Source organism: Oxyura jamaicensis, chromosome Z (genome assembly GCF_011077185.1).
Source record: "Oxyura jamaicensis isolate SHBP4307 breed ruddy duck chromosome Z, BPBGC_Ojam_1.0, whole genome shotgun sequence".
Classification (NCBI taxonomy): domain Eukaryota; kingdom Metazoa; phylum Chordata; class Aves; order Anseriformes; family Anatidae; genus Oxyura; species Oxyura jamaicensis.
Genome location: NC_048926.1, coordinates 29707525 through 29728336, shown reverse-complemented (window position 1 = coordinate 29728336; position 20812 = coordinate 29707525). Strand labels below are relative to the sequence as shown.

Here is a 20812-nt window from a genome sequence, read left to right as displayed (position 1 = left end):
GACCTAGTCATGAAAATTTCTTCACCCCTTCAAGGTTGCAAGGGGTAATCTAAAAAAATATTAAAATAATTGAAAAAATGTTGGAAGCAATAGCTTTTTCTGATGTCTATACTGCATTTGTAAGCAATTAGTTCCTAGTAAAAATTCTCAGTATGTACTGAGATGAATCTTGAAAAGATCCCATTAGATATTTTTAAGCAAGAGGACTTCTTAATGGCCCTTTCATAGTTCTTCATGTTAATGCTGCGGAAAAAAAAAAATGTTCCAACAAATTCCGAGTCCCAAATGCTTGCCCAGAAATAACAAAACAAAATAAAACAAAACAAACAAACAAAAAAAAACATGACCACGTCAATTAATGGCTGGCTTGACTCTCAGACTTTGACTCAAGCCATGCTCAAAGTGGTATCTCAGCCTAAAAAAATCCTGTCAAACACACTTCACTGACAGGACATACAATTTTATTGAAACTGGTCTCAAAAGGGCTGTTTACTTCTTCATCCATGCATCAACATTATTTTGTCATTTCAGAGATTTACATACTTCTGACAGTATGTAGTAAATTTTCTAGCTTGCTGCAAACAATTAGGAAAATACATATATTACCACCTTCCCTAGTTACAAACAAAAGGTAGCTCTGTTAATTTAATTAAAAGAAGCCCATTCTTGGCACAAAATCAATACTGGAACATCATGTAGTTATGTAACAGCAAAATTAAAGTGCTGTACTTATCACTAACTGCAATCTCAAAGAGCAGAAGTACATATGGCTCTTTAGTAGCATGAGAACTGCAGGCATTTCTAGTGTGGCTTCCACTCTAGCTTCCACCAGATATCCCACAAGAGATCTGTCTTGATACGACAGTTGCCAGACAATCTGACTAGCCCAGCACAGGGGATGGGGGACAAGACGCAAACCAAGAAGAACCTCTGAAGGACAGAGGCCCTCAGATCACCACAGGAATCAACAGCGTCTACCTTAGCCTAACTGTGGTGGGAAAAAAAAAAAAAAAAAAAAAAAAAAAAAAACAACCCACCACCAGAAAACTACACACCACCACCTAAGCAATTACAACAGTACAACAGTTCTAAGAGCCATGTCCCAAACCCAGAACTCCCTCTCTTGCTCTTCTGGGTGTATATTATGTATCATTAGTGAATTCTTTACCATGAATGCATTTTGGTACATATCTCATACAACTCTTAAAGTTGGCCTGATGTAACTATCAGTAGAATAAATACACACATCACATAAACATCCTGAACAGGACACAATCATTTATTGCACATCATGCTCCGTGTTGTAATGCAACAGATATTTTGCAAGTACTGTTTATGGCAGAATACAAACCTCTATAGCAAAGGTGAGGAAGTATTTTTTAAAATCTTTAGGACTGCAACGAAGAACGTAGAAGCCAGTCTGATTACCCGCTTTCTTCAGTTTACTGATAGCAAAGTCCATGCTATAGTAGAAAGAAAGTGTTTAATATTGCATAGTTTCAAAAAACAAGATTAGATGTTGACTGATGAACACTATTATAAGATATCTAATATAAGGCCAATTCAAGTTATTTGTTTTAGAATCTCCTTTAAGGTAATCTTTTTCTCCCTTTATCTTACAATAATCAGGGTGGGCTGCTTGCATATAGAGGAATATATGAAAAATTCTTAATACCGAAAAAAACCACAATGATCTAACTGATGAGAAACTTTGCAGACTTAAAAAGTATTCTGCTAGGTTTATGATATGACTTTCAGCCTCCATCATGGAAGAAGCTGTGGTAAAACTGCCTAACAACCAACCTAAAATTAGAGAAGTATTTGTGTGCATGGAAAATGACTAATTTAATTTGGGAAAACGCTAACAGGAAAGAGGTTATGAAAAAGAAAACTTTATTACTACAAGAACTAATCTTGCCCTAACAAGTCTTTGCTTACTATTTTTATCCATCTTAGGGAATGAGGAACAGAATGGCCTAGAAAGGTCTATGCTCACTGCACATCCTTCTAAACAGCCCTAAATAAAGATCAATATACAGCATTAGTCTAGGTTTGCAAGGTGCAAGAAACAGGGTTTGAACTGTAGAAATCTCCATTCTTCTCTTCCTTCATCTACTCTGAAAGTTACAGCACTTATTCTCTTACTGTCACTGGAAGAATTCCAGAAGCGTTCTGTACTAGCAGAGTAGGATAGTGATAGTTTTATGGAATATATCTTGCATTTATCTTTTCAAACTTCCTGTAGCTAAAGCAAATACCCATCTTTTTTCTATATAACAAAATATTTTTAAAGTTCTCATGTGTGCCTTGGCAAAAAAAAAAAAAAAAAAAGAACAATATTATATGAACTGGTAAAAAAATTATATATAGCTGTTAATTTCTTCCCTAAAAGTACAGCAAAAGTGAACAAGGAGATAATGAAATAAACCCTCCTAGTTATATGGTTATCAGTTTACTGTAATCCTTGCTCAAACCCTGAAGAGAATGGTATTGAATTTGTCTTTTTCTCCTTTACTCCTCAAATACTGTAATTGCTAGAGGATGCAGTGAAAATATAACATCCTCTATGACATTATACATTGCTGCCCTGGTTAAACTGTAATTTAGTAAAAATCAGCACCATGATTTTGCTGTCTGTCTCATTTGAAGAAAAAAATGAATTCTAAGGGGAGAAATTAAAACTACAATCTTTCATTTCATTTTTAATAATACATCTAGAAGGTATTGCATTCTAAAAAGTGAAAAATAAAAGCAAGAATGTAAAGTATTTTACGTTACTTGAATGGAATAAATACACATCTCAGGATGTCCATCATAGTTCACATTCAGCTAAAGTTAATCTTTCAAAAATAATAGCAACTTGTTATGCTGCTGAAAAATTGCTTACAAAATTGGTCCATGGCAGTTGCTTTGAATGTTTTCAAGCACTGATGGTGGTGCTACTTCTTTACAGAGATAATGGTGGGCATCTGCAGTTAATCTGTAATATCCATCAATTAACGATACAAAGGAGAGAGCTTCTCTTAAAGACTGAAATTCAGCCTCCTGTTAAATTGCCAGGGGAGAAAAAAAAAAAAAAGAAAGAGAAAAAGAGGGGGAGAGAAAGAGAATGAAAATTTAAATTCATAATAGGCAATGCAAAATTCCTGGATATGGCAATGGTATAACAGATACAAATGTGTGTACATTAAATATATCCAGAATGTTTTTAACTACTGGTTACATAGTTCTACCTCCTAGGTGCCCAAAACTTGTCAGCAATATTCAACATTCAAAATTCAAACCCAAAACAAATCTGCCAAAAACACACACAAAAAAACTTAGTCTAAATACATTAAATAGCAAGGGTTGCTGATGAGAGTACATTTGAAATGGAAAAACTGAGGAGATACTAGTCAGCATGGCAAACACCTACTGCGCTGGCAGCACAGTATTTTTTTTTTCTAAAGGGAAGTCTCTACTTATCAAAGATCTATGGTGCTGCACTTAAGTAGTAAAGAAAAATTTCTAGAAAAGTACCTTTCTGAAAATTTATCTAGTCATCACCAAAAACTAGTAACTTAAGCTGGACCACAGAGAGAAGCTGACCTTTGACCACTACGAAGAGAGGTGCAATTAACATATGAAATGAATGTGAATCACAATTTGACCATAAATAAAAGTAAACCATATGCCTTCTTGTCCAAAGAATCATTAGAATATATTTTTTAAATGATTAATGCTCTTTTTTAATTATTATTATTATTACTTTTACAAAAAAGTGCATAAGCTGTAAGCAGCTCTTTTCCACACAGAGCAAGAAGCCATCTGGACACACAAAGGTAGAGATCATGAGTCCTGAGGACCCATGTACCAGTCATGGAAGAAACAATTATGTAGCACTTGAACCTGCTGGAAAGTCTGATTCAAGTGCATTACTGGAGTTCAAACTGAAACAACTTAATTTTTTACACTCATGTATTCTGTTTTACACTCATGTACTCAGTCTTTCCCAAGACCTTCTTCATATAATTTTAAACAGTGAAATCAACAATGCTAATTTTGTGCCTATACTTATTTTCTATGTATAATCATTCCCTCAGAGCATCCTGAAGTCTTTTTCATTGTATTAGTCACTGGCAGCTAACTTACCATGACATCATACAAACTGTATGCTAGATAGCTAAAAACAACTCAGGTTTAAGACTCTGAACGAAAGAGCCAATCTGTGTATGAGAAATCATCCTTAGCTGTAAGCATCTACTTCAGTCCATGCACAAGACCTTCAGTGTTCTAAGTTATGAACTTCATTGCAGTGAAGGTGACAGAGCACTGAAACAGGCTCTCAGAAAGGTTGTGGAGTCTCCTCCTTTGGACATATTCAGGACCCCCCCGGAAGCTTTCCTGCTCAACCTACTGTAAGGAATCTCCTTTTAGCAGGAGGGATAGACTTGATGATCTCCAGAGGTTCCCTCCAGCCCCTGTGATTCTGTGCTTCTGAGTGATTTTGTAATAGGCTGCTTATACTGCCAAAATGCATTTAGTTTTATCTCATGCTTAATTAACATGGTGACTGGCTATATAATACCATAAATACTGTAGCAATCAGTCTGCTCAAAACAACATCTATTTGAGAAAAACAGGCAAGCAAAGTATGTACATACCAGATTTTTGCTGTCTTGTTTGTGAATGGTCACAATTCTTCTCTCACTGGAGCCTTCTTGACTTGCTTGTTTAATGCTGACATCAATGATATCAGGAAAATCACAGTATGTTTGTAAATCCTACAATAAATGGTGGTTATGCGAGGTTAACAACAACATCAACTTCAGCTGAAAAAAAACACACCTATTTGCAGCATTAGAATTCCTACAGCTCTAAACTTGTAAGCTAGCAATGAAGAGGATCAAATAAGCATGCTATTAAAACTTAAGAACAGAGTCGTGTGTTTATAGGACCTTCACTAGAAGCACCAATAAAAAACGCACAAAGATCTAGTAATTTTGAAGGGAGATATCCATATTTGCACCGTAAAGGGGAATTTTGTGACAATTCACAATTTTTCTCACTTTTTTTTTTTTTTTAAGCATCCTGACTGGATAGCCTGCTAACATTCCAAAACATCATGGCTTCATTCGCAGGGACATAAGCTGCGAAATCTGCTACCTGAGATGGATGTAGAATGGATGGAGAAAGGGTCTAAGAGAAGATTTTCCTCTCAGCCGCAGTCATCTCGGAGTAGGTAAAAAGGTTCAGGAAGAACCTGTCCTAACCACATGGGAAATCCATTACATTTTCCTTTAATGTCAAGTCCAGATAGTTTTTGATACTATGATATTCCATATCACTTGGACTAGTCCTTTTGTACGTCACTTAAGTCATATCTTATTTTGTATTCTGTGGAACTTCAGATGCTAAGTAACTGCCTTAACTAAAGATGTATGTATCTACCTAAAAATTATTCTTCCAAAGCAAATATTTTATTCAAACCAGAATATCCTATTTATATGGCTGCAAGCATATACTAATACATAAACAGGTATAATATCTCTACTGAATCTTACAGCCTTGATTATCTGCAGGCATAAATCAGCTCAAATGAACTGAAATTCTTGAAGCTGTATTAATTTATCTGTTGGAAATATGAACTGGGAAAACAAATTTCCTCATAACCTACCCTATGTATATCATTCAAGCCTTCAAAAAATTAAATTCTTGTTTCAATTCAACATCTCAATAAATTTTCATCAGTACCATTTGCTGAAAGACGAGTTATGATCACATTTACAGGCAGACACTCATTTACTAAATTTTCACAACCAATTTTATAAATGGCTTCTGTACCAATGAAAATATAGTCAGCCTACATCTTGTCAATAAGTGAGGATGCTAATACTATCAATTAAGAGAAATAATTCTGAAATCTCTAGAGGAATAATGATCAATTTAAACATTATTCTGATTAAAGGTTTGGTTGCCATGCACAAACAGCATAGTATGCATAAATTCTGTACACCTACAACCAGAAATTGCAGGAATATGGCATTTAAATTAGCTCTTGCCCTCTGAAGCTACATTGCTGGTGCTTACAGGCAAATTAGGAAAGATAGAGGGCTGACACATAACGACTCTGAAGGAGGTAACTGGACCTAACATCAATCTACAAGTATTTTAAGAAAAAGAAACTTAGCAAATCTGGCTATGTAATCAGTTTTTTTTTTTTTTTTTTTTTTTTTGTTGTTGTTGTTTTTTTAATGTTCTAGGAAAAGGTGGGATTTTTATAGATTATTACACACCATTAAAATGTCACTTATTTTGTAGTTTGGTCTTGAGTGCTGCACATTATGCATCAAAACAACCTGTGTAATAGATGCAATTATTTTGAAAAAATGACATCTGCTTCACTTTGCCTTTAATTTTATCTTTAGAAAACTCCCACACTCTCAAGGTATACAGCTGTGAGTTAGTATCACATTCTGGTAAATTTGACAAAAGAACAGTCATGCAGAGAAACCATACACAAAAGAAAAAATACAGATAAATAAAAATGCAATGGCATAAGGTTACCACAAGTTATTCATCTGTTTAGTATATAATTCCTGAACAAAGAGTAAATAGACTCTGCAGTCTCAGAAACGTCACTTTAAATTTACTAGCTTAGATACTGGTAGGAGTCTAATTTCAGCAATAAAGAGGTACAGGGAAATTTATTGTTTTGTTTTGTTCTGTAGCCCTTAAAACCCAGATTTCAAAGAGAATTTGAGATTACCATGCATTTCCATCTAACTAATTCTAACATAAGCTTATCAGTCTGTCACATTATAAACTGAATAATTATTAAAATAATAAAGTGGATATACCCAAAGCAATTACCTGCTCTGCCAGGGTCTCACAGTCTTTCAATTTTCCTCTTGAACACTGAATTCCACCATTTCCAGTTATTACAATGGTTGCAAAACTTTCCTCTCCAGAAGGATCTCCACCAGGTTCTTTTACTTCAAAAACCTCTGAATAGAAGGCGGACTGAAGGGTTTCCAGATTTATGAGATATTTAAGTTTCAAGTTTCTGGCTGTAGCTTTGCATTGGCCAAACTGTTGTATAAATTTGCGGAACCTGTACCTTATCCTCTTTCGGGTCAAAATGTGGTAGTCTTGGATTTTTGCTCGCACACATTTAGGCAAAAACATTTTGTAGCTGTGAATAAATAACCAGCAAAAAAAACACTACTGATTTTACTCATTAAATCCAGCAAAGATATTTATTTCTGTGTTAAACAAGACAACATGAAAATATTTTCTACACTCAATATTGAGACTTGCTTTTTAAACTCTAGGACAACAAAGATCCTTTCTTTAGTCTGTAGTATGTTCTTTCAGATACAGCCCCATCTCTTCTTCCATTTTTCTTTTCTCCCCCCTCAGCTTAGTTTCAACACGTATTAAATAATGCATTATTTTCCACAAATCCAGACATGCCTGCTTTAGTCATTACTGAAGTTTGAGACAAGGTAACAAGAGAAAAGTCCAACTTACAGAGTTTCTTTGTTTAGTGTAGAAATTGTAAAGGGGATACTTCACAGACAGAGGTCAGATTTCCTGGCTGAAAATACGTGTTGTAGAATACCTAGAACTACATCTGGTTCTTACTTAAGCTTCCTATTTCACAGTCCGTATTCTACTGCAGGGCAAAGGAGTAGTTTGACCAAGTCTATCTCATTCTATTTAACCCTTTCTGCTAGTTATCATGAAAAGACAAACATCAAGCACTAAGTACCAAGTACAGACAGAATTAACTCAGCTGGAGTGGAAACTGGTTATGTTGATAAATTGAAGTGAACTGCTAAACTGAAGCAAGTTTAGCAGAGAGCTGCTACAGATAGTTAGGAGCCTGACAAAAACAAAAAGACCTAAGAGAGCTTGATTCGTTCAGTGTGGAGAAAAGGCTCAAACAGGGTATTCTAGTAATTGTCTCCAACTAACAACTTATGGAACAGACTGAATTAGACCCTTCTCAGACATGCACAGTAAAAGGACAAGAGACAATGTATAAACAATATCACAGAGCGGAGACGGATGAGATAACATTAAAATCCTCTTCAGTGAGGGTGATGTATAGGTCAGAACTACCCAGAGATATGGTACAATCTCCATCCCTGGACATTTTTAGAACTTTGCAGGATGAGGCCCAGAATAACTTCATCTAACTTTGAAGTTGACCCTGATCTGAAGCACACAAAATTAATGTATGGAAAAACATAAAGAATGGCTACTGTGATACAAGCTTTCTATTGATTTCAGCAGAATTCAATGATTCCATAATTATCATTGTAAAGTAAATTTATGGAATCATTATGCTAGGCTAAATCAGTTCTCAATAGTCAAATATCCCCACATAGATGCTCATATGTAAAATTATTGTCTTCAGATACCAGGTGTGATACTGCTATGAAGTATGGAGTTACCTGACTGAGTTGTAAATAGCCAGTGGGGTTTGGTCCCTTTCTTTGGCCACTCTCATCATATCCAGAACAGCCATTCCAAGGCATTCTTCCTGTGTTTCATGAGTAACAGGCATCTGTATCCATCCATCCAAAAAATCATCTCGCCACTGAGAAATAAAGATGCAAGAAAGCACTTCAAAATTGTAGCCATGCTATTTAACAATAAATATTTATTTTTTAAAGACTGTACTCTTCTGAATGAACATTTTTCCCCCAGAAAATCGCATACGTTCATATTGGATATCAGGTACCGTCACAGAAACTGTTCTCAAAATATTTAATTTTCAAATCTTGACAATATCTGTATGTGGAAGATGTTGTTCTACACTTTATCAGTCCAAAATGAAGTCACACTGAAAGAGTTCCACCTAGTAGTGTCAGTAGAATGGAGCTGTACAATCTCACTGCTCTCCCTACAAGTGCCATTTGAGCTTCACCTCTCCAAAACCAATGTGACACACACTTTCATTTCCATCTTTAAAAGTAAACTTCAAGCTGCCAAAAGAGCTTGCATAGCTACTATCAGAAGATGTGAAAGGGAGAAAATACTATCAACTTTTATTAATCTGCATTAAAAAATAAATAAATAAAAATAAAGCAAATCATACCTGTGCAAATAGGTAAGACATGACAAGATCATCAAGAACAGGGCTTTCTGCACCCCGAATAATGCCATACCGATATGCTCTGCTTGTGCCATTGCAATACCAGTGGGGAAAATAAAACCTGTTAGGAAAGATTTAAGCAAATGTCAATAAAAAGATAATTTTTACCAACGCAAAGACATTATTCCATTCATAGATGTCTAATAGTTGCTGCTGGCTGTTTTGGAGGACCAATACGAAGCCCACCAAGTGAACAGAAGGCTTTGGATCCAGTTCTTGTTGTGTAGTACAACATTTAAGCAGGGTGAGAAGCTGAACCGGTAAGAATAAAGAGATCTGCAAATTTATCTTCACTAATAAGAACACAGAGAATCTTGTGTTACTCTTCCAGTTTCCTTTGAGACAGTTCCTAAAGAAACACTCAGGCTACATTATGCAACTTAAAGAAATAAATGTCTTTTTCTTGAGAAAAACTGTGACTGTAGCTTTAAAAGTCCACATTAAAAAATCAGATCAAACGGAAGTGGTTCTGTTGCATACATCCTTCTGACTACAGAATTATTCTGAATTTCAGAACTCCTACTTACTCTAAATGGGCAAGCATGGAAGAGATTACGTTTTATTATTAAGAAAAATACTATTTTAACTTGATACATTTCATACATAATCATTTCCTTCTTCAAACTGAAATGGCATATGTACGATATGAAGACAACTGACAAAATATGTCATTTAGACCTATTCAATCCATTTTTATTCTTTTATCTATCCAAAATCTCACCAACAATCTGTCTGTAACTTCTAAGAGAAATTATGGCTTAAGTAAATACCTTATTGATTGTGTTTTCTCACATAGTTTTGTATTAGCATGAAAAGTGCATAATGTTTGCTTTAAATTACCTTATCCGGTACAGTAGGACGAGTCTGGTTGCTTCATCTACATGGAAGATGTGATTTGGGGGATACCAAATTCTCTCTGTTTCACTCATGAGTGCAAACATGTTATGATACACTGGCATGATACCTAAACACAGAACAGGGAAGCATACATTTATAAGAAATTGCTTTCATAGAGAATCAACTTTATTCTGAAAAAATAACTTGCAGGTTAAAAGTAGCAGGTAGGCACATGTTCTCCAACTATTCAATGGACTGCTCTACCTGGACTGCAGTGTGGCAATGGACTAATGTCTAATGGACTGCAGTGTGGCAATGATGACCCCAAAGCCTGCAGCATTTTTGCTGGTTTATTTTCTCATTCTTCCTTTATGTTCTCTGACTGAAGACTGAATTCACTTGTTATCCCGTATTTGGTTCAATTACAGGGCTTTATCTGTATTGTATTTAATACAATGTGCTCTTAGCCTCTCAGTTTAATAAAGAAGTAACAGCCAACAACAGTACATTAACATTTTCCTTATCTTTTCTAAAAACAGATGTAGGTGTTGATTTAATTATTTTAGTCTGATGAAAAATTAGAAGCCATCATGACTAAAACAACCACCTGCCTTCTACGTTTTAGAAGCTCAGTTAAGAACATAACAAAACATACACAAAACTGGTAAATACCCTCCTCCCTCTGCCAAAACAAAACAAAAACACCACCACCTCAGAATTATTTTAATGAGAACTGAGAAAGAATCCTACTTAAATCACAAACTACGTAAACTATGTAATTCAGTTGAGCAGCAACCCTTCAGTAGCTCAAGAATTATTATTTGGCTTAAGAGCTGCTAGCTGCAGGTACAATCTAACATAAAAGACAGATGCTACAGCATTGTAATATGCCATAGCATTGTGCATCCAAGGAATGCCAATGGCATGATTTGGAAAACAGGTTGTCTGAGACTTCACAGCATTAAGTGAAGTACTTCAACAACTGACAAAAAATTTTGAAGACAAGGTGATACAGGTCTAAAGGTCACAAAGTTAAGATGAAAATTTGCATAAAGTCACAGTAGGTCATAAAGAAAGAAAACTGTCTTTCTGTTAAAACTATTTACTACAGGGAAAGAATCCAAAAATATTTTAAAGAAGGAACACATAATGACAACAAGAATAAATGAAAATGATGTTAAGAGATAAGGAATTCTCGAGAAATGCTAAGTACTCACAACACTTTCCTGAAGGCTTAGAATAAAATCACAAATTAACACAGAAAAAAAAAAATCCTTTATGTATTTCTATTCTTAAAAATCTAAGTGTATATAACTGTTACAGGAGGCAGACCTATATTTCTTTCCTCGTGTCTAAAGCACCTCTAAGACAACTAACCAACTAATCGACTCCACATATAAAACATCATAAACTTGTATAGCAAAAAGTAATTCACTCCTAAAGAACAGCAAGCTTAAACTTGTTACAAAACGGGGTACGTCTCTGCAGGGAGCCAGCAACAGGGTTTAGAACAAGACCTCTATTGTGCAGCTGTCAGATTAAGCTGTTGAAGTCTACAGGCTAATCATCTGAAACTTGTGTAAAACTACAGCTCACCAAACCACACCAGAACTGCACGTCCTGGCACATGACTTTCAGAGAAAAGTAGTCATAGACTTACAGGAAAGTAAAGAAATTGAAAGAATTATGTAAAATAATCAAAGAGAAACCAAAACTAAACTAAAACCCCACAGGAATAACCTCGAACAGATTAGTAATTGAAAGGTTGGTTGTAAATCAGGATGCTGCAAATTTAGTGCAGTAAGAAATACTAGATCCATCTGAGATTTGAGAAATAGCAAATTAACTACATTTTATAGAGTTAAGAATACATCTATCCCATGCAACAAAATGTGGTCCTTACTCAACGTGTGAAATGGGATCAACCAGATTACATGACAGATCAGTTGTCTCTAAAGCAACAGTAACTGCTTTAGCAGTTCCAAGGCTGTGTAGTGCCTGCACCCCAAATAATCTCAGAACAATTACAGTACAATGCATTTGAATCACCAACCTATTTCAGGATTCTAGCCAGATACTAAATACCACTCAAAAAAGTGATGAATATTTACTTAGTCTCACTAATATACTAAAACATTAATGAGATAATATGTTAACAAACTATTAAAATCCCATATAAGCACACTGAACATGGAAAAAAAAAAGTAATTTTTAAATTCAAATGTTAAGGTGCTGTATTTCATCAAATAAATTACGGACAAAAAATAAATAATAATTTAAAAAAATAACAAAACACACCTGAGTGCATCACCCCCTACCATTTCAATCATGCATTTCAATCCATGATCACATCACTGCCATTCTCAAAAGAAACTAACTGTTTTCCTAAACAAGGAACGGGACTTTGGAACTCCTACAAAGCAGAAATGTTGGCATTAACAAAATAACAAAAAAAATTCTCTTCAATTCTCTCCTATGTAGGAAAACTAAATTGTGCACTCAACCATTCATTATACCATAGCATCTATACTTCCAGATGGTAACCAGCAGCTTTCACTACCGCTGCCTAATAACATACAGTCCACACGTTTTTCAAGAAAAGGTGTTAATTGTCTTAATCCCCTCCCACCCACCTGTGTTTTCCTCCCTAAGAATTATGTGTGTGTGCCAAAATATTGCCACGCTTGTAGAAGTTCAATTGTTATACATATAGAGAAAATTCCCTTTTTAAGGTCTTGAAAATTGTCCATACGGGGATGATGAAAGCTGAGTGGTCAGAAACTCCATTTTCATGTAAATTTTACCAGCAGTATTAATTGCAGGGACTTTTCAAGCACCTAATAACTGCAGCATTTAAGTGTTTTCTCCAGAAACAATGAAAACCAATAGGGGTTGGAGGGAGGTGGGGTGTCAACACACTTCTGATAAAGCCTAAACAAGTAAACAATAGTGAACATTTCTGAGAAATATGTTTTCAATACAAATAAAATCAGAAAAGGTCATTCACCAGAGGTACTGAAAACCTCCCCTGGATTTCTGCACTGCACTAATCATGTTAACAAATCAAACAATGAATAGTTAGGAGAAGCAACAATGACTCAGTAGTAATAATAAAGCAGAATTGTTCCCTGTTTTGCATCTCCAGCAAGGGCTATTAAACAGATTTTCTGGACTACTGCAAAGGCCAAAACAGGATTGTCTCATAGAAAAGCATTTTATTTAGTAGATAAGGCTAAATAAAAATGCCTCCTCATTCTATACGGTTTGTCAAGTAGCATCGTGAAAGGCAGTAACACAGTTTTATTCTTTAAACATCTGCCTCAAGCTAAAACAAACAAACAACAAAAAACAATGATTTACACAGAGCTACTTCCTTTCCTCTTTCTGCTTCTAGACCTCCACATCAGTCATGCTACTGCATTTACGCTGAAACAGCCAAAAGAAGAGTGAAATATATATTAGTTATACACCTCCTTTGTTGGCATAAGGTGCCAATTTCACCCACAGAGCATGATCTCATTTGGTAATTTCTCCTTGCAATGGGAAGAAAAAAAAAAGCTGCAAATCATTAGAAGCCATGACACCACCATACAAAGTGGACAACATACATAGTCCACAGCCAAAAGTGTCTTCTGACATTGTCAAGCACATTAATAAAGCTTTTGTCTGTAGATGTCTCATGACATTAGTTGCATGCAGAGTATCATTAAAAAATAATGCTATTTTCAAAGCCCAATACAAACATTAATCTGTTCTCACACACAACAGTCAAGTACACTATCTCAAACTTACAGAGTCTTGCACATATCAGATGGAAAATTTCTTGGCTTTTCTTACATAAAAGTATAATCTTACTCTCAATTTTCATACAATCTGGACACTTATCAAACTTTGACATACCATTCATTCAGTGTTGTTATCCCATCACCAAAATGTTTTCTGAATGGTTAATCAATCAAATATCTTGTTTCCTTTCTTGCCAGAAAGAATGAGGATGGTGAGGCACAGGCACAGGCTGCCCAGAGAAGCTGTGGATGCCCCATCCCTGGAGGTGTTCAAGGCCAGGCTGGGTGGGGCTTTGGGCAACCTGGTCTGCTGGGAGGTGTCCCTGCCCATGGCAGGGGGGTTGGAACTGGATGATCTTTAAGGTCCCTTCCAACCCAAGCCACTCTGTGATTCTAAGAATCATCTGGGGTTTCAACTACTGAATATTCTCAACATATTAAAAAAAAAAAAAAAACAAAAAAAAAAAAAGAGTCAGGAAAGACCACCTGAAAATCACAACCAATGGGCAGATATGGTCAATGATAACTTTAAGGTATGCGAAAGCACAGTGCTCTCAGCTTCCTTGTCTTCCTCTATGGCCAAGTAAATTCTGGAAATTTAATATGTTAAGGGTAAATCTGCTTAAAATTTTCCACCTACAAATAAGGAATATCCTCTGAACAATACTAGCAAAGAAAATACCATGACAGATCACCATGATCATCCCATCACAAACACAGCTAGCTTCCTTGAAAATGTTTGATTGCAGACACTACCAGTGTTTAGTCACACTAAATGTTTTGTAATGTTGTGTTTTTACTTTGATACAGTTAAAAATTCTCTGCTATCTTATAGCTTTCTTTCCTTAAAAACTGTGGTTGCTTACCAGAACCATGGTTCTTCCAGTCAATTTGCAAATCAGATGGAAAGAACTAAAAGGCTCCTGGGTGGAAGTTCAAGACAACATAAAACACACAGAAGCCAACAAACTCAAAGTATTTTGGTAACTGCTAGCTGTCTGTAACCCAGCAACCCAGTCATGACTGTCTAATTGGTTCCCTCTTGGAATTTTAGATGCATTAACAAGTTAGAACTTCAGGGTTTAATGATCCTAGCAGAAGGGGAAAAAATAAATCAGAAAAAAAGCCCTATTAGAAAGATGATAAAGTGAGATATGCCCTATAGAAACTGAGGGTTCATACACATTGGGGAAACAAGACAGTAGAAATGCTGTAAGCTTAACAAAAACTAAGTTCCTTGGCTGAATTTGCCAAAACATTTTTCGGTACTCTATATAAAAATTACAGTTACATTCCAAAGGTCCTAGCTCTGCATACTTCACTAGTAATTAAGTTTTTAGGAACAAAGATGTATTTGGCTAATACTAAAGCAATGCTTTGCTTATAGTTGTAACCATTTAGCTATTTAAACTGTGATTTACAAACTCACTTGCCTACTGTAACATAAGATATCCTCACTTTTTAATTCGGTAACCACACAACTCGGATTATATGCACGTAATACACTCATCTTTTTTACTCATACAATTCAGCTGATGGAATGAGTCAACAAAATGTTAGTTTAAAATTTAGAAGAAAACTATCTTTCCATGAAATACTGATCTTGTGTATCATTCTGTATCATTGTGTATCATTCTGGTTAATTACAGTGTACAGTCCATAGACTTTTGGAATTATTTCATCTGATGATAAAAACTCTAAAATCCATTTACAAGGAACTGGGCAATATCTTACTGAAAATCACAATTATGAAGTAATTATACCAATATAGTATACAAAGCATCCCTATTTCCATATACAAATAAATACTTCCATGATTCATATTTGAAGTTTTCAGATGGTCCCAGCAGTCTGTATCTGATCTACCTGGACCACAAAAGCATCAGTCCAGCGATAGCTTCAACTACATCTTCCAATCTCTAAAAACAGATTTCTAGATTTTTAATTTACATTTTGAGTAAAACAAACTATAAATGAAATTTATAGTTGTTCTTTAAACCATTGTTCTGTACAGTGCCACATCAAGCTTGCCTTAATGCTGCCTCACAACATCTCTGGCGCCTTTTCATGAACCATCACTACTTGTGTTTGTATGGTCTTGAATGCTTGACTTTTTCTTTTTATTTTTTTCTTTTTTTTTTTTAATAAACCGAATATAAATACACTAAAACAAATTAAAAATAATTATATTTTAGATTTATTTGGGGGAAAGGAGAAAGTGAAAGGGTATAGTATTTGACTTTTGAAAACAAGTCTCAGATACTGAATTTAGAAAACGAATCTAATACAACAACACTATAACCTCTAGAACAGTTTCTCTGTCTCTCATGGTTTAGGCTGGGTCAGAGTTGATTTTCTTCATAAAGGCTCATATGATGATCTTGGATTTTTGAAGGAAGTAGTGGTGATAACACACCAATATTTTAGTTGTCACAGAGCAATGTTTACACAGAGTCTTTCCTGCTTCTCATGCTGCCCTGCCTGTGAGGATGCTGGGGGTGCAGCAGGAGCTGGGAGGGGACACAGCCAGGACAGCTGGCTGCAGATAACCAGAGGGTTAGTCCATACCATCGTGCTGAACAACATAAGCCAGGATAAAGAAAGAAGAAGGGGTGGTCGATGGGAGTGATGGTGTCTGCCTTCCTAAGAGATAGTTACACGTGATGAGCCCGGCTTTCCTGTCAGTGGTTGGACACCTGCCTGCTAATAGGAAGTACCAAATGAATTCCTTATTTTGCTTTGCTTGCATGTGCAGCTTTTGTTTTGCCTAGTCAACTGTCTTTATCTCAGCCCAGGAGTTCTCACACTTTTACATCTCCAATTCTCTTCCCCATCCCACCTGGGGAGGGTAAGTGAGCAGCTGTGTGGTGTTTAGCTGCCTGCAGAGTTAAACCACAACACTGTCCTATTTGATTTCTACAGTCAGTTACTTCCTCTAATATTTTTTTTCTCAGGCTGAGATCTAAGGCTTGTTTTTGGTGTGACATTTATAGCTCTTCAACATGGCAGACAACAAGCATACTGATAACAGCTGATCCCGGAAAATGACTAATCAATTTAAACTTAAATTCAAGACACTTAATTCTCAGTTTCATATTCTGACAGTTTTTCATGTAAAAATCTGAACCACCTCTGAAAAGTACCTTATTTATTATATTTTTCCCGAAACGAAAAGTTCTTTTCAAATACAGTGAGGAAAGACTTAGCTTCTACATGCATGGCTCAAACTGGCAAGCAACTACAGAACAATATTTATGCAGACTAATATTTATATAGCCAATACATGCCACATACAACAGATCTAAAGCCAAGTCAGCAGAGATTGGAAAACCTTCAATTGTTTGAACTGTGTAAAAGGTACATAACCAGACTGTCCCTCTGACCGCTGTGTTTGCCTAGATCCAATCCTGCTTGTCACAAGTAACAGCCATACTTTGATGTAACAAGCTCGTCTGTCAAGAGATCTAGCACTTGCTCAAACCATGGAGAAAGTTCATTAACATTTACCATGTTTATTGTATTTCAGACATTCCTACTACCTACCTAAACCACTCTCTTTTTTATGAAGTATACTGATTCACAGAAAATTCCTGAAAGAAGTCTTGCCAACAGAAGCAGTGTTGGAGTACATATGCTTTGCAGACCTACGTGTTCTGCCTTACAAGCATAAGAACTCCTAGAAAAAATATAAAATAATAAGAAGTGGTAGGTTGTGATTTGAGTACTAATGACTATTATGAAAGAGAACAAAAACCTACAGCCATCCTTTTCCAGCAACTCAGAAGGAAATGAAGTTACAAATTCCTCCGAGAAACAGGTTGTGCAATAATGCCACAGTAGCAGCCAGGCATAAACCACTCTTCAGAAGACTTTCTTAACCTCATCTCTACAAAGATAAAGCCTCAACATGATAAATCATTTTAATTTATAGAAATGAGTACAAAAGCATTACCAATGCTTTCACTCCCTCAGCAATGCCTCATCATTATACCAGTATTTATTTTCACAAAAATATTTAACTACCTAATGTAAAATCAATACCATCCTAACACTCAAAAAGTGAAGAACCTTCACACACACACACACAGCAACAGCCTTACATACTTTTAGATGCTGTACCTGAGGGTCTGACATGCAACAGAGGCAAAACTGAAGCCCGAAAAGCATTGTCATCAATGCTAGGCAATGCATTCTTACCACAGAATTCACTACAGTAGGGAAGTCTCGGAGGGCATGTTTTCCAAAGTGGGGAGACATTTTATTTTTTTCTTCCCTTCTAGGGGAGGAAAGATACTATAGCAGCTTGGGGAAACACTGAAAGATACCTGGAAGATATCAATCCAAGATACAATCAAAAAGATACTTCAATTTCCAGAACACTCTTGGGTCTGTCATTAAAGAAGCAGAATCTCACACTGCTACTAAAACTTTTCAGATCTTTAAATACCACACTACCTCGTCATGGGTGTTTCAAAATGACTCCCAGACAGTGCTTCTGCCAAACTCATTAAAACATGCCTATCTCCACAAAGCTGTTGGGCTTATAAAGATACCACGAGAACAACAACTCTACAGACTCTAATCTTAGTCCGACTCCATCACGCCTAAACAATTCCAAGGAGCAGTGGGACTTAAATCCAGAAGCTTTGTGAAAACTACAACATGCAAAAAAATTTCCAACTAACAGCACGCAATTCAGTCAGTACACGACACTCAACAGCACAGGAAGAACAACAGACCAACAGATTCAAGTATTTATAACAAATTATACATAATTTGTTTAATTTATAACAATTATACATAATTTGTTTAATTATACATAACTGTCAGAAACAACCTCTTTTGCAGGGTTACATCACAATGTAATTCAACAGATTTCTAGCTCCCGCTGTGATTTAACTATCCAAGCTATATCTCAGCTCAGAGAAAACTTTTAGGTAAAGGATAATATACCTTCAAATTCTTTGGAAAAAAAAAAAAAAAAACACGAAAAAGATGGCAGTGATCTGATAACCTCAGCTTCACAACCTTCACAACCCTTCCGACAGCAAGACTTTTACAGCCTTGTGCTAATTACTTCTGATATTAATTACTTCTAAAACATCAGAGGGATGTTTCAATCAAAATACCATCATTTTAATGAGCTCTGGATTATTAAAAACTCTCTTGCATCAAGTTGAATTTCAGTTTCTCATTAGGAAAATTATTGTGTACATACTTACCACAGGCTTTACAGGCGACAGTGCAAATCTCTTCTGCAACATATTCTCCAGCTGGAAATTGAAGATAATCTCCTCCTGTCTTCCCAGGAGAATGATAAAGGTACACTTGAAGCAATGGTTCTGTCTGCTTGGGTGCACTGGTATTCCCAAGGATGTCACCATTCTGGTGGACGGTAGAAGTTGCTGTGCCTTCCATATTTGTCATTGTAAGACAGGCCATTGTTTGTTCTGGTTCTTTTCAGAGCATTTCCCTAAAAGAAACGGAAGGAGTACTCCTTGACCAACTGTATTTGGTTTTGCTTGTAATACCCCTATCTAACGATGGTACCTTTCTGACACATGGAAAACATTAACACTTACTGCTGAGGACAAGAGACAAGTTTAGAAGGTTTACTAAGAATTGAGCTTCACTTTGTCTTTCTGTATAGCCCTAATTCTGAAAAATTGTATACAATTCAGTTCATAAAGGCTTACTTTTATGATAATTGTGTACCAAGTAGCTACCACCTAAAATTCATAATTTCATATTTTTAAATGTGGAATAGGTATAAAGAAGCCACCAGTTACAAAGAGCATATTTTTAAAAATGCTACTGTTAGCTTAAAAAAGTCTATTACCAGAGGGGTGTTACATTCCTAAGGTGCAATTTACCATAGCTTTTGTTTATATTGAACTATGTTGCTTTATCATAAAAGAACTGTTTGGAGAATGGTATTTTATTTATTTTTTGCTCAGAACTACAATTACTGAGGAAAGGATGAACGTCTGATTATACATTTATGTAGGTTAAAGATGACTTGTTCTACGACCCTTGGAAAGGATCATAGCTAAGTAGAAAAAGGCTTAACATCATAAAGGAAGAAAGCATTAGCTTCATGAACTATGTGCTAGATAAATATATTCAATTACATATACAGGAGAAGAAAATTACGCTATCTTAAGGTAATTAAAACAACCACCACCAATCCAACATCATCATCAACAGAAAAATACATCATTTAAATTCCCAGATGGAAGCAACACAAAAATCCAGTATATCACAGAAATATAAATCTGAATTTCTAGGTGCAAGTGTCATTTAATACATTATTTGGACCCTGATCCCCCAGGCCTGAGCCACAGAGTCAGGCATCTTAAAATGAAAATACTTGAGTTTTCAAGTAGCAAAGATTGCAGATGTAAGAAGTGCTCAGTGAAGTTCTAGAAATTCGTGTTTCATTGAAGAAAATAACCACAACCTCACTAAAAACACTGTCATGCTTATAAGACAGCTCACTACATCTGTCAACAATATGGAAGAGAATAATCTTTGTGTTCTACCATTTGCTTGTATAAAATTTTCACACATTTAATCTCCAGTGCAAGCCTTCTCTAACTACCAAGATTTTTTCCTGAAATACTCTAACATTAATGATCTACTGAATTCAGACCTTCACCTAAATTGGCAGATACTTTTATCTTGGTCATTTGGTATTGCTTTTCTCTGACACTCAATGGATTGCTATCACCTCCCCAGTCTTAACAGGACTAACTGAAAAGTTGGCCAATTTGAAAATACTCAGACATGCTTGTGCCTAGCTCTCCTTCATAAAGCTTGCATCTTTACAACACACATGCCAATTGAAAAAGAGTATGATTCCTTGTTATTACATATTTATATGTTTAAACCCCCACGCTTCCCCCCCCCTCCACACACACACACAGGGAACATTCTTGAATCATATCTAAGAATGGGAAATCAAGTATCAACAACATGCAGTAAAAAATTCAGAGTAAATACTGGAACAGACTACCCTACTTTCCTCCTTTCTTTTTTGCAAAAA

The 20812-nt window shown here is 35.7% G+C and overlaps 1 protein-coding gene across 4 annotated transcripts in view; it reads right to left on the bottom strand.

Annotated features, from left to right (window-relative positions):
* Positions 1-20812, bottom strand: part of JAK2 (Janus kinase 2) — an 85567-nt gene that overhangs the window by 25803 nt on the left and 38952 nt on the right. For all 4 annotated transcript variants that reach the window (XM_035309569.1, XM_035309568.1, XM_035309567.1 and 1 more), the window contains 8 exons: positions 18990-19240; positions 9986-10109; positions 9089-9206; positions 8442-8587; positions 6853-7174; positions 4644-4763; positions 2888-3045; positions 1352-1463 (listed from right to left, as the gene is read on the bottom strand). In XM_035309569.1, the coding sequence (XP_035165460.1) occupies positions 1352-1463; positions 2888-3045; positions 4644-4763; positions 6853-7174; positions 8442-8587; positions 9089-9206; positions 9986-10109; positions 18990-19209 (1320 nt within the window). In that variant the 5' untranslated portion in view covers positions 19210-19240. The remainder of the gene's footprint in view (positions 1-1351; positions 1464-2887; positions 3046-4643; positions 4764-6852; positions 7175-8441; positions 8588-9088; positions 9207-9985; positions 10110-18989; positions 19241-20812) is intronic.